The sequence below is a fragment of the Thermobia domestica genome, chromosome 9 (assembly GCF_964235325.1).
Source record: "Thermobia domestica chromosome 9, izTheDome1.hap1.1, whole genome shotgun sequence".
In the NCBI taxonomy this organism is placed as follows: Eukaryota; Metazoa; Arthropoda; class Insecta; order Zygentoma; family Lepismatidae; genus Thermobia; species Thermobia domestica.
The window spans coordinates 243,533,915-243,549,425 of record NC_137462.1 but is presented as its reverse complement, the minus strand read 5'-3'; the positions used below and the strand labels follow the sequence as shown (position 1 = coordinate 243,549,425).

Here is a 15,511-nt window from a genome sequence, read left to right as displayed (position 1 = left end):
AAACCTGTTCCAATTTTACGGATGATAACCTCAGCGAACACTCCTTGTGAAAGAAGGGGCACAGGGATACTACGCAATTTTTATTGGTGCCAATGAAATACATTTGTTATTTGACTACGTCGGACGGATGACAAATGTTTTGTCTTACAGTTAGAAAAATATAATTAATTTTACTGTTAGAAAGATTTAAATAAAACAATTCATTCTGAAAATACACATAAAAATATGTTGCTTACTGCCTTGATAGTCAGCAATGGAAGTCTGTTCCTTTGACGAAACTTCTACCACAGTAACTTTTCCATCCATCTAATTCTGAATGACTCTTCTTGTCATTAACAAATTGTATATTCTATTACAAATGTAAAGCGTATTTATATTCATTTAGGTAAGTGTAACGTAATTATAAGAAATATTTCTACCAAAAACTTGTTTAACTGATCGCACTGCGTATAGCCATTACATCAAATTCTTACCCCTTTTTTAAATCCATCAGAATTATCAACATTTTTATCTGGAGATATTCTGTCAAGCAAAGAGGAAAACGACTGAAGTGATGATGGCTTTTTAATATTTATTTCTTCTTCAGGAGACGATCTCTGACTTGTATTTAATGCCTTACTGCTGTATTGTTTATTGGACGAAGACCACGAAACCACATTCCCGTTTTTCTCCTGCAACAAATGAACATATTAATAAGAACACTACTTCGCATTTAAATAATAATAATAATAATAATAATAATAATAAGTGAAATAATAGGGACAAGGTTATTTTCCTCTTACGAAAAGGCCGATACATGTAACGCCTATAAATGAGCTTACAAAACGAAAACAATGAACAAAAGCATGGCTTCTAAAAACCAAGGAAAGAGTGAGAAAGCTAGTTCAAATACGAATATATCAAAAACATAATTAAAATAAAGGTAATGAAAATTGCTGATAAATAATAAATAACAAACACCTAAAAAAAGTTAGTAATAATAATAGAAGAACATAGGTAAAGGATAAAATAAAAAGCCTTAGAGAACGTTAACTGTTATAATTGCACGAATAAAAGCGAGAATATGATCACTACAAACAGCGTTATTCCCAAAACTAGACTAAGATTACTATCTTGTTCAATAAGTTCCCGGAATCACTACCGTGTGGCGCTGTCAGTCACCTGATTTGACTTTTTCTTTTCTTGTGGGTTGCCACACCTGTCAGCGATATTCTCTTTCAATTTGAACATCCTAGTTTGCCGTTTGTGAAAGTTACGCAGTGTTGAGTCCATTTGTTTGGGTGCATGTTTCGATTTTTGCAACGGAGTTAATTTTGCAACAACGAGTGTGTATTAAATTTTACTTTAAAACCGGATTCAATGGTGTAAAGACCTTGGAAATGTTGGAAAAGTGTTTCAGCAATGATGCTCTGAGTCAGTAGATGATGATGAACGCATCGAAAACCGACGAGAACATCGATAAAATGAAAGAAATGTTGGCCGAAAACCATAAATTAACAATTAGAAAACTGGCAGATGACTTGAACATTGCTTATGCATCCGTTCAAGATATTACAGTGAATGATTTGGGTTTGCGCCGTATTGCAACAAAGTTAGTGCCGAAAGACCTGAATTCTCTCCCAATTCGAACATCCTAGTTTGCCATTTGTGAAAGTGACGCAGTGTTGAGTTCATCTGTTTGGGTGCATGTTTCGATTTTTGCAACGGAGTTAATTTTGCAACAACGAGTGTGTATTAAATTTTACTTTAAAACCGGATTCAATGGTGTAAAGACCTTGGAAATGTTGGAAAAGTGTTTCAGCAATGATGCTCTGAGTCAGTAGATGATGATGAACGCATCGAAAACCGACGAGAACATCGATAAAATGAAAGAAATGTTGGCCGAAAACCATAAATTAACAATTAGAAAACTGGCAGATGACTTGAACATTGCTTATGGATCCGTTCAAGATACTATAGTGAATGATTTGGGTTTGCGTCGTGTCGCAACAAAGTTAGTGCCGAAAGACCTGAATTTCATGCAAGAATGGGACAGCGTCGATATCACCAAAGACATGATTTGCAAGGCTGAATCCGACGCAACATTCATCAAACGCATCATTACTGGAGATGAGACGTGGGTTTATGACACGCAATCCAGACATCAGGCGAGCGAGTGGCGAGCACCCAATGAGCAAAGACAGAAAATCCACGTAGTTTTCAGTTGAAGAAGATGATGATGCTCAAGGTTTTCATGAATTACAACGGTGCTGTACATCATAAATTTCTGCCAGAAAGTCAGACAGTCAGCAAGGAGTATTATTTGGACGCTATGAAGTGTTTGCGTAAAGCAATTCGCCTAAATAGAAAAGATCTGTGGACAAACAACTCGTAGATTTTGCACCATGACAACACAGTGTCGCACAATGCTATCATTATCCACGAGCTTCTCACCAAAAACGTAACGAATACCATTTTGCAGCTACCGAATTTACCAGATTTAGCTCCGTGTGACGTTTTCCTGTTTGATCCACTCAAGAAACCATTATGGGGAACACGTTTTAGCAATCGAGAGGAGATAATAAGAAAATCGAAGACGGCTCTGATGGATATACCGAAAATTGAGTACCACAAATGTTTTGAGAACTGGGTCAAACGCTGACATAAGTGTATTGCAGTCGATGGGGATTACTTCGAAGGGGACAACATCAATTTTCAGGAATAAACTTCTATTTTTAATTTTGTGAGTGAATTTTGGGGAACTTTTTGATCAAGGTTGTATTAGTTACTACTAAACGTTGTGTAAGGTCTGAGCATTCCGGACATTCTACAAGAGTGTTTCGAATGCTCAGCAGGACGATACATTGTTCACAATAAGGCTGATGACGTTACGTACTAAAGAGGAACGTGTGAGATGAGTGTTTTAAATGCAAGCGCGCCAGGATCACTTAATCTCAGCGTCTAGTAAGCGACGAGGTCTATCAATTTATCCGAAATAGGTTTTATGGAATGGAGCTTATTCTCGTTAGCCTGACTGCAATTCGCTTGCCAGTGAGAGCACATTCGTTGTGAAAAATAACTACAGAAATCGGAGCACAAAAGACAGTGCTCCAATGCAACATCGGGCAACGAGGCATACCTGGTTGATGTGTAGTACGCTCATTTCCCTGAATGTCGACATTTTTCGGCACTCAGCACACAACAATGACACAGTTTTATTGATATAGGTGACGGCATTCTACAAGAATACCGTGACCGACGGTGTGCTTACTAAATACATTATGTAGGCTTAGAATAATAGTTTGAGAGTCGGTGCAGATAAGCAAACGAGGAAGCAAAAAGTGAAGCGTATGGTGGAGATCATGCTTAATTGTTAATTCTGAAATGAATATTGTGCACAGGTGATGCAGACTAAATTCTGAGCTGTCGTCATCCATAGCAAAGAGACAACCAACAGAATTCTCATCTCTGAAACCATCCGTGTTTAAATATTAAAATCAGAATACTATTCTAGCAACACTCTTAAGCTCCTGCTGGATGCTATTTCTAGGAATATGTCATTTTTAAAATTAATATTTAAGGTACATAGAGAATGTTTCTGCCAACCATATAATTATAGAATATTTAAACATTACAATAAGTTTAATAGTAACTACTAATAGAGAAGACATATTAAAATGTTCTTCCTTGAAGCTCCTTTCTGCTTTACTATGTTACAGTTCTTATCATTGAGCTCCTTCGTGGCCAAGCAGTTAGCGTACGCCCCTTTGGCATGGGAGGCCCGGGTTCAATTCCAGGCGAGAGCTCATGTGGTTCGGATTCAACGTTAATCAATAGGTCCACGTCTCATACAGCCCCGCTGCTAAAAGAGACGTTAAACTCAAATTCAACTCAACTCAAACCTTATCATTTTCAATTTCTGTTAAAATATTAAAGGTAGTACTTTTAAAGTTTGTTGCATATACTATAGTCATCTACTTATTTTAAACAATAAGATTCAAATACAATTACCACAAGAATTTTAGAAATCCTTGCTACTTACCTCACTAGTTGGAGAAATCCGTAGATCCTCTATTAACTGTCTCTTCCCTGTTGGCGAAGAAGCTGTGTCAAACACTGTATTATTTTCTTCGTCTGATGGCCTATTTTCTGTGAAACTGTTGTTACTTCGGGTTGGCGATTGTGGTATTCCTGTAAATATTAAAATGAAGACTACATGAACATTTCAAGTTTCACAAATGATTGTGATTGTGATTTTATTGAGAATAAAAGTTCTACAAAATGAAGCAACACGGCGAACATACACCAAAAGAGTATGAACAAGTTTACGGGCAACTTTTGTAAAAGAAATTTAAAATATTGAGCTATAGGAGCATACGTTACTAAAATCATATCATTCAAAATAGCTCAAAAAATAAAATAAATAAATAAATAAACCTTCATTCTGAGCATCGAACTACAAATTACTCTTTTGGTATCACTAGGGTTGCCATTCGAGCCGGAAAATCCGGGACCGTCACAAAATCGAGATCTGCGTCCCGGCATCCCGAAAATATTTCTCGGGACGCTTAAATGTCCCGGATTTCAACGAAGAAGAAAGGAAAGGAATACTATAGTTTTCCTTTTTTCACACGATTAGATATATAATTATTCTATTCAACTTCTGAGTATGGCAATTCAAAAGTTAAATAACTTTAAAACATAAAACATGGATTTAAATAAGTTCACGATTTAACTACTTTGACATAAACGAAGCATTCGTTTCATTGGGCCAGGAACAGAGGTTTTATTGCTCAATCTGATTGTTATCTTTAGTATTCTGTTTCAGTCTGCATCTTGCTTCTGAAATATTTTAACCAATAATCCCTGACCGATATTTTTAATATTCTTCTGCTGACCATTCAAGAAGAAAAACATATTGTGAAAGGAAGCATCATATCTTGAATGAGGTAAAACAGACTCTGGAAGCCACGAAACGTATCAGATCCTGAGTAATTATATATATATATATATATAAAGGAGGGGGTAAATTATCTGCTTACGTTTACTTAACTAGGGAGAAGGTCTACTAAAATAACTAAAAATGTCATTACGTAATACTTGAACAAATGGAAGAAAGTAAATTAGTATACTTCCTTCTAGTGCAGTGCCCAGAGTTCAATTGGAAGTCACGTAAGTTTGCGGTAGGCAACACCGCATCAATGGAATTTTGCGAAATTCCTTCCGATTTTTATTCATAAATTCCTCTATAATCACTCACTTGCATTTATCATTTGTTTGCTTTAATCTCAGAGTATAATCGCAAGACCTTCTTTTAAATATTTATATCAGGTGAGTGAGCGAAGCTCTTTCCAATTCACTTCAACATTTGTCGCAATACTCCTCCTAAGTTTGTTGAAAGTTGTCACAATGAAATGCAATTAAATATTTCAGTTTTACGTCCCATGATTATAGGCTAAAAGGGTGTTTTCACTTAGTCGATTTTTGGTCGATTCAGTCGAATTGACATCAGTTTCCTCCTAGTCGATTGTATAAACTAACTTCGACTGAATCGTCTGCTGGTTGAAGGCGACGAAGCGACTGGCAACTGAATTGAATCTATTTCCTGGGGATCGATTCGATCAGTTCGACCAACATCGGCGACTATGTTACCTAGTGGAAACACCTCACTTGTCGCCACGTTTAAAGTAGAGCGCGAGTGCTTTGGAACTAATGAGAACACATATAGTTAAATTATAACAATAAAAGCTGAATGTTTATGAAAATCTGGTACAAGTGTGGTAAACATATACCGAAAAAAAAATAGTAGTTTCATGAAACTGATTGTTTTTTACGTTACACTATAAATTACACAAATATTAGGACAATTCGTGCCGATTGACGACATGTCGTTTAAAAAAAATAGCTTTATTTTTGTGTTAAAGAACGGTTTCAATTTTATAATGATACTTCTATAGATAACTTATGGTTATACTCGTCGTTGTAAGGTTAAGACGTGCGTGTGTACTGATTAATGAATAGAATTCTTTTTTATTTTCAAATCTTTCCATATTGCAGATCTTCAGTCTTTCCATATTGCATATATTCAAATCTTTCCATTTATAAAATAACGGTTTTGTTTATTTATTTTGATCTTGTAATTATTCTGCTATAGCATAACATATTGTTATAGTAGCTTCTCGCTTGAATTGAAATTGCTGGTACATTTCAAATCGACCAAAGGAGAGCAAGTCGATAAGTAGCCTTCGATTTTGGTTGAAGTAATTGAACGGAATCGACGGAATCGCTTAAATTTAATAGCAGCTGGAGAGTCGATTAGTCGTGCGAACAAGTGGGTGCAGGGCTTAAAGGAGACGGAGGTGATGAGAATGAAATGATAGAATGAACAAAGGAGGAGGAGCCAGGAGAACTCCCAGAAGACCAACGCAAACGGTGTTTGTCCACCACAAAGCCCACTTGGCGCGAACTGAGATCCAACCTGGGATCCTACGCACCAGCGGTGAACGCTCTACCACTGAGCCACCGCGGGTCAGAAAGTTGCCACAATAAATACTTGCAGCAAACTGTTTGTGCTGCTTTGTAATTGAATTAACAACTCAGTGTATAAGTAACTTCTCATTAGATACCTTGGTACTGTTGATAAGGTCCAAAGCCAAGCTTCGGGTACTGTATGTACTGTTTTCGTGTTTGTATTTAGTTTCGGGTAAAGTGAATGATATCCCACAATCAATGCTTCATGTAGATTTCGAAATTATTAAAAACAATACATTCCATGCAGCAAGTGTCATAATTCATCTTCCATCAAGTGTACCACCAGCTGATCGCCCACAGCGGAGCATAAACTGGAAGTCTTTTTTTTATCCTCAAATATCAATAGTCGATGTGACATTGGAGAATGGTAGTCAATGATTTCCACCGCGTGTTTAACATCATCAGGTACCTGAATTTATGTACTGCATTGCTGATAATACTAATCAACAAAAGTTTGGCAAAGAAATTAGAATACCTGATTTTAATAGAACTTCTTACGTCAAGAATTCAAATATGTAATAAGCTTTTCTCCATCACTCACTATTTTCCTGTGACTCCCATGTGACCTTAGAAAATTGGTTATTTTCAGAAATTTATTATTTACCTGCAGAATCACATGTAACTTTCACAGTAATCACAATATAAGCGCGGTTCATACTTCATTAGATTCGCAATGAAAGACACTTTACAAAGATGTATACACCGTGTCGCCATTTTTGTATGAGGGAAATTCTAGAGGGATTTCGTGGGAAATTCCCTTCAAAAAGTAGTTTATAAGATTTTTTGGCACTATTCATAAAGTGATACAGAAATGGGAATTGCATCAAAACATAGATTTATGTCTACTCAATAAACCATGTGAATTTCATGCGAATCGCGTTAGAAATACAAATAGTGGTTTCTATTTACAGGTTTAAATGCAAGGCGTTCAGCAAAGACAGAAACCTAATGCTGACGTATTGTTGTCGGCACATATCCGGACACGCAGGTACAAGCACATACAATGCACGTATTTTTCTGTGGAAAATTAGTTGATTTTTTTACGATTTTGACCTGCCAACAACGAATAAAAAAATCTGGAAAGAACAGCAGCGAAAAAAATAATTCACCGAATTCCATTATTACCTTCAAGACAAGACAGTTAGTATTGCGTGGTGATACACTGAGTTAGATTGCGTTCTGTGCTGCTATGTGATTTATGAAGTGTAGGTTTGTGTATGTGTGTGATACTGGACAGGATACAAGATGCCGTGGAAGTGTAGAAGTCACCCGGACAATTTCTGTTATGTGGGGAGTTGACATTTAAATCGCAACGCCTATGTTTCACTCCACTCGCGAGGAAGTGTTATCAGTTATATTTTGGTTACAGCGTAGGAGACCTAGATAAGAACTGGGCTCCTCACTACATTTGTTGTACTTGCGTGAAACATCTGACTGGGTAGGCAAATGGTGAACGGAACATGAACTTCGGCGTATCCATGATCTGGAGGGAACCGAAAGATCATTCTTCAGACTGCTACTTTTGTATAACACAAATAAAAGGAATAACCAGTAAATCTAAGCACACATTTGCCATTAACAATTAGGACAGTTCCACACAATATAGAATTACCAGTAGATGAAGATTACGTAAAATAAGGCACATACATGAAGAGGAAGATGATTCTATATATGTAGGAAGCACATCTACATTCGAGCCCCATCTGGTAACTTAGAGTGAACTAAATAACCTTGTTCGGAATTTAAAACTCTCCAAAATACACGCAGAACTTCTTGCTTCTAGACTTAAAAGCTGGAATCTGCTCCATCATGATATTAAAATGTATTTTTCGAAACCGTCATGCAGCGTTTCAGAACTACTATTTCAAAGAAAATAATTTAGTTTATTGTAACAATGTTTGTGCTGTCATGGATACACTCGGACATGAACATGTAAGTACAGAGTGGAGATTGTTTTGTTTATTTACTCTTCAAAGACTAGTTTGAAGGCAGTCCTTTTACACAATGACAACGAATTTCCTTCAGTTCCTTTGGCTTCTGCAACTAACATGAAGGAAACCTATGAAAACATCAAAATATTGTTAGAAAGAATTCAGTATGAGAAATACAAGTGGTCCCTTTGCTGTGATTTAAGTCATTTCTTTGTTAATTGGTTTGCAGCTTGATTATACGAAATATTGTTGTTTCCTATGCGAATGAGACAGCAGGAACAAAATGGAACATTATATCAAGACGGAATAGCCAAAGTGTGTACTAACTCCTGGACAGAAGATTGTTGTTTATCCCTCACTGGTGAACCCTAGTAAGATAATTCTATCTCCTCTTCATATAAAGTTGGAGCTTCTCAAAAATTTTGTTAAGGCAATGGGCAAAAGTAATACAGGATTTTCTTACCTGAAGGAAAATTTTCCTCGGGTTAGTGACGTTAAAATTAAGGAAGGAATTTTTGTATGCCGCCAAATAAGATGTTTGATTTGTGACAAAATAATTTGAGGATCTCTTAAAACTCCAATTGAAAAAGCAGCTTAGTGTTCAATCAATAGTTTAACATAGAATATTTTAGGAAACCATAAAGCATCAAACTACCGTGAAATTGTTAGTGATTTCTTGCAATCATTCAAAGAAATGGATTACAACATGTCCCTTAAAGTCCATTTCTTAGACTTTCACCTGGATTTCTTTCCCGAAAATCTCAGTACCGTTAGTGATGAAAGTGGGGAATGTTTCCATAAGGACATTTCCGCCATGAAGACGAGGTACCAGGGACATTGGAATTCACAAATGCTAGCAGATTACTGTTGGACGCTCACGAGAGATATTCCTGAAGCCAAACACAGAAGAAAGTCGACAACTAAAACATTTTAGTTAAGGTAAGTTTTCATTTGTTAACGTTTAACACTTCGTTGGTAAAGTACATATGTGGCAAGTTTAGTTTAGTTTAGCAATAGAACATCTATTTATATCTCTAGATAGAATAACGCGATTCACATGATATTAATATAATTTACTGAGTAGACATAAATCTATGTTTTGGTTCAATTCCCGTTTCTGTATCCTATATGAATAGCGACATGAAACAAAGCAATTCTTATTGGAGGAAATTTCCCACAAAATCTCTCTAGAATTTCCCTCATATAAAAATGGCGACACGGTGTATACATAATAGGTAAAGTGTGTTTCATTGTGAATCCAATGAAGAGTAAACCGTGCTTATATTGTAACTGCCATGTGATTACTTGCACGTAAATAATACATTTCTAAAAATAACCCATTTTTCAAGGTCACGTGGTTGTAACGGGAAAATGGTGGGTGATGGAGAAAAACTGATTACATATTAAAATTTTACGTGAAAAGTTCTATTAGAATGAGGTATTTTCTCCCGTGTGACAGAGAAAAAGTTTCTTTTTGTCGACTAGTGTAAGTTTATTTAGCTCAATTTCACATTTCAAATGTTAATACTCATGTTGTTATAATTGGGGCCACGGTGGCTCAGTGGTAGAGCGTTCACCTCTGGTGCTAGGGGTCTCGGGTTCGATCCCTAGCACCGAACTTTGTGGTGGACAAACACCGTGTGCGTGGGTTTTCTCGGGGTTCTCCCGTTTCCTCCCACTTTCTTCATTCCACCATTTCATTCATTACTCATCATCACCGTCTCCTTTAGCCTAACCGGCATAACTGTGGGACGTAAAACTCAAAGATTTAATTTTTCATATTATTATTATTATTATTATTATTATTATTATTATTATTATTATTATTATTATTATTATTATTATTATTATTATTATTATTATTAAGCTTCTACTAGACACATAAGGTAATCATGTACACTAAATGTTAATTACAGGAAAGAAAGGAGAAAGCCGTCAAAATACGTTTGGAAATCACGAAAAGCGCTTATGCATATAAAGGTGATTAGCCCATTTAATCATATAAAACATTACCCTGAATAAATGGACTGGTTATGTTTTACGTTTTTATATAACAGCAAGATCATGAAGGGCTAAATTCACTCACTACTCAAATTTATATTCCAGGCGTTAAATGACCAGCAGACTTTAAACCTGCGGATATGTGCACTTAAGCAAACCTCTAGTCATTCTATGAGGAAGCTCATGGAAGTAATTCCTAAAGTATAGTATTAAAACGCCCCAAGCATTAATATATGTAGCAAAATTACGCTGTATGGATTCAGTGCTTTGCTATCAAAGATCATTTCCTAGCTCCTAGCTGTTGTAATTGTCACTCTATGCCTCTGTGTGTCTCCGTTGTAAGTGGATATTTTTATGTCACTTACTCGTTATAAGTTAATTGTATACAATATTATTAAAGATATGTATCCTCTGAATTAATATAATCTAATATTTTAAAGTTTATGCTCCAGGCCTAAAGTATATATGTATATAGTTCATAGGTAATTCTGATATTTATCTCATTTAATTTTGTATATTTTTTTGTATTATTCTATTTTCATATGGCTTTATTCCTTATATATCTTTAAAGAAAGTATTTCTTAGTTTTAACTTTTTAGATAGAAACACTGTGCCATTAACTTCCTTAGTTTCAGATCGGATGCGTTGCAGGTGAACTGAAAGAACTTCAAGGGGGAAGGTTGGTTAGCGTCTTTTTTTTTTTTTTTTTTTTTAATTCTATCTTCCTTTATTTTAGCTGAGGATCTTTTCGTCTTTGGATTCTGCCACGTTTGAACAGAATCATACATAAGCGGAGATGTTCGCTTGGTTGGGGTTGGTTCTTTTGACACTCTGGACCACATGGTTACTTAAGACCAAAGGCCCTCGGTTGGATTAGATCAATCAAAATTTTCTTTTTGGCTATATTGTTAAAGCTGGCAGGTTAGGATGGCCAGGCGTAAGACCATGGATAGGTTAATTGTTTATATATATATATATATATATATATATATATATATATATGAACTCAAATGGTTTTGGGTTCGATTCCCCTCATGTCCGAGAGTGTTGGTTTCTCGGTTGATGTTACTTTTTTTTTTTCTTTCTTTACTTTTCCTTATTCAAATCAGTATTAGTGATTATCTCTTGCAAAAGAGATAAGTTTCGGGTCTCTTTAGAGCGAGACCGTTTATTAGGGAAAAGGCTAGTTATTAGAGACTAGTTTCTTGTCTCGGAGAGATAAACTATTTATTAGGGCAAGGTCTATCTTATGGGCCAGTTTATTGTCTCAGAAAGAGATTGTGATTTTTTCTCAAATCTTACCTCCCTCCTAGTAATGATTTTAGATAGGCCAAGCATTTTCTTTCAGTGGGAGAAGTGTTTTTAAAGAAAAGGCAAAGTGGAACTGTTCCAAAAGTGTGGGTAGAGAGACTTAATGCCACAGAAGCCCTTAAGACTTAGAGCATTTCTGGCCTATTAGTGAATTTAGTTAGGAAGTAAAGGTTCCGGGTTCGAACCTTTACAGCTGAAGTTTCTTCAAAGTTCAGTTTCCAACGAAGACTCCGGCTGATTTTTTAAGCATCATTTTCGTATTATCACTTTTTCCACAATTTGCCAGATATCTATGTTTTTAAAATAAAGAGAATACACAAACTTAAAACTGATATTTCGTTCTTGAAAATAAGAAATAATTGATCTCAGAATATTGAGTTTGCATACTCCTAGCAGATAAGATATGAGTTTAAAACGAGCCAAAGATTTAAGAACATGAATTAGTAGTCTATATTTACATATATATTTTCCTTTATGTAGTAAATCGTCTGATTGGTATTTAAGAAGAAGAAGAAGAAGAAGCATTAAGATACTTTTCCTTATTGGGATTGTATATATAACAATTATACAGAAATATTAAGAGAAGTTTTGGGATATCACAATTTTTTATTACTACACCGTACATAATTAGCGACTGAGTGGGATAAGAAAGGATGTTGTGCGACAGAACTAGAAGGCTTGTTTTGTGAAAGAACAGAAGCAGTAATGTAGTAAGTGACCAGCGTAAGTACGACTTATTCTCTGAAAAACGGATCATTATATACCAAAATTATGAGGGTAGGAGAAGGGAATCACTAAGCTACATAATCTCATTGACGCGCAACCAATTTTCATATTGCTGCAAAATCAAGGCAAATACAATTATAAGAGATGACCCACCATACTGATATCAAAAGTCCTGCCTTGTGGCAAGCAACAAAAGGAAGTCCGGATTTGCGACGTAAAATGTCCCTCCATATAAGAGTACAAAGATCATTAAAATTGTGCTTTACCAGCGGAAGGGGCACGGCGAACTAATTATCGTTTTGCAAGTCGAGAGGTATCGCTACATATGTTTGGATATCTTTGAATCTATCCACCTGTCGCACAACTACATGACAGGGAAATTAACTAAAGGAATTCTGTTGAATTTCTTAGTTTCAAAATCCCCAGGATTCCAAAATTCATAGTCCGCCGAAGTCATCATTACTTATGATTTCATAATATGAGTATCATAATAAAAGGTTCGTTCTTTTAACCCACTAATCCCCAGTGTATCACAGGTGTCACATTGATTTCCTGTTGACCTTATAAAGTTAGTTTCAAATGTTTTACACAAATACCCATTGTAATTTATAAGCCCCACATAAACATTTGTAGTAGGGCAAGGTCAACAGGAAGCTTTGTTTCGTTCCTTTTCTTCAGGTTTTAGCAATTTTATTCAACTTTTCTTGTCAGTAGCTCATGTGGCTCATGGAGTTCTCGAGCGCCTTTCAGTTTGAGGATATATTTTATTTATTCCTATGATAAGTAAGTATTTAAATCCCTAATAATTTATTTTTCCTGTCTATTATGAAAATTTTTGAGGAAACATGCGATGTTTTGTACATGGAACTGCCTGTAAAAGCCTGTCAGATTTTGACAGGTATTATACAGGCGCCTGTTTCGGCGAAAACACATGTAAAAAAAATATTACAGGCACATTGTCTTCAGGTGATATGCATGTCAAAAAAGAATTGAACTTCTGTTGGAAATGTTGCACGGAAACACGCGTTGTACAGAGCCTGTACATTAAAATGAGGACATGCGATGTACACGTAGTCACTCACATGCAAGTAAATGGAGGGAATATGTGCATGTAAAGTGTGAATGGATTGTTGATAACATTTGTAATACAATAAGAATGAAAAGTACAAGGGAGGTGCCTGTTTATCAACATGTAATATACATGTGTGACATTCGCATTACATGTAAATACCGCGTATTAGCGTATAGCATGGAAAACGCATGATGTAAGATATGTTATTTTACATTTATCATTTTCATGTACATGCGAAGTGTGTAACTCCCCTATGTGCAGTGTACAGGCAATGTACAGGTGAACGGGAACATGTAATGATCATGATTGCCAATAAATGGATTAAACAGATACGTGTGGTGAACAAGGTGGATTGGAGCTAAACATTCACGCTATAGGCATAGGAGACATGCAATATTCAGGCACAAGTCTCCAATTCGACATTCGCTATGCAAAGTCCTGACACATGTATAATACATGGGATTACAACTTTATACAATGCCTGTATTATCTCCGTGTACATGCGAAGTGTGAACCCATCTATATGCAATGTACAGGCAATGTGCAGGTAAACGGAAAATGCAATGATCATGATTGCCAATAAATGGGTTAAACAGGTGCATGCAATGAATAAGGTTGATTGGAGTGAATCATTAATGTTACAGGTGTAGGAAACATGTAATATTCAGGCACCAAGTCTCCAGTTTGCCATGCACATATGCAAGGTTCTGACACATGTATAATACATTGGAATAGAATTGGACACATTGCCTGTAACATGCAAAGTGTGAACTCACCTACATGCAGTGTAAAGGCAATGTACAGATGAATGGGAACATGCAATGATCATGACTGCCAATAAATGGATTTAAAAAATACGTGTAGTGAGTAAATAACTTAAACAGGTAAATGCGATGGACAAGGTTGAGTAGAGTGAAACATTCACGTTATAGGCGTAGGAAACATGCAATATCCAGACATTAAGTCTCCACTTTGACATGCCCATTGAATTGATTTTGAGTTTAACGTCCCGTTCAGCAGCGAGGCTACATGAGACGTGGACCTACTGATTAACGTGGAATCCGAACCACATGAGCTCCCGCCGGGAATCGAACCCGGATCTCCTACGCCATAGGCGCGTACGCTAACCGCTTAGCCACGAAAGAGTTCTTTGAAATGCACATATGCAAGGTGCTGACACATATATATACAAAGGCGTGCGCAGACCCTTAGATTAGATGGATCAAATAGAAGTATTACTCCTTAAAGTACGCAGCGTACATTATAGTAATCGGATTTGAATTTTACACATTTTATATACATGGAACGTACATGTCTTATGCGTGTCCAACAGCTGTTACACGCAAATTTCATGTACACTTAATGCGATGTACTTTAAATGTATAATTCGCTAACACGCCCACTAATTTGCTAACACCTGTATTTCACGTGTATTTAACATGTCAATTACATTTTTATCAAATGAAAAGCAGCTGTCGTCAGATCCTCATGAGGTAGCTTATATGTCAACTACATGGAATATGCCGGTTACGTACATGTCTTTCCACTTTCTACATGTCGTTTACTGCATTTTTCACGTTGCAAGGTTGCAACTCTATCATCATGAAAACTACCTATTTCCGTGCAATGAACATGCAATGATCGTGAAAAAATCCATACCTGTCTCATGCGTTTAAAAGTGTTCCATTTTCAGGCACATGTAAAAATATGCCTGTTTATGCATGTTTCACAGGCGCCTGTAAACCATCTGTATTTTCTATCTGGGGTATCTAAAAGGGTCAATAATTACTCTGTTAAAATAGTAATTGTTCATGCACTAAATTAAAGTTGTAAAATACGTCTGTTTCTCGCTGAGTCACAGGTGCCACATTGGGTTTCCAATTCATTCAAAAACATTTTTTTGGACATTTCTGTTATTTAAGACTCTCATTTAGTGAACCATGAAAGTTTTGTTCAAAAA

General features: G+C 36.1%; 1 protein-coding gene across 4 annotated transcripts in view; it reads right to left on the bottom strand.

Annotated features, from left to right (window-relative positions):
- LOC145660638 (EH domain-binding protein 1-like) overlaps positions 1-15,511 on the bottom strand; it is a 150,127-nt gene that overhangs the window by 18,239 nt on the left and 116,377 nt on the right. For all 4 annotated transcript variants that reach the window (XM_081725927.1, XM_081725923.1, XM_081725926.1 and 1 more), the window contains 2 exons: positions 4,022-4,170; positions 474-671 (listed from right to left, as the gene is read on the bottom strand). In XM_081725927.1, the coding sequence (XP_081582053.1) occupies positions 474-671; positions 4,022-4,170 (347 nt within the window). The remainder of the gene's footprint in view (positions 1-473; positions 672-4,021; positions 4,171-15,511) is intronic.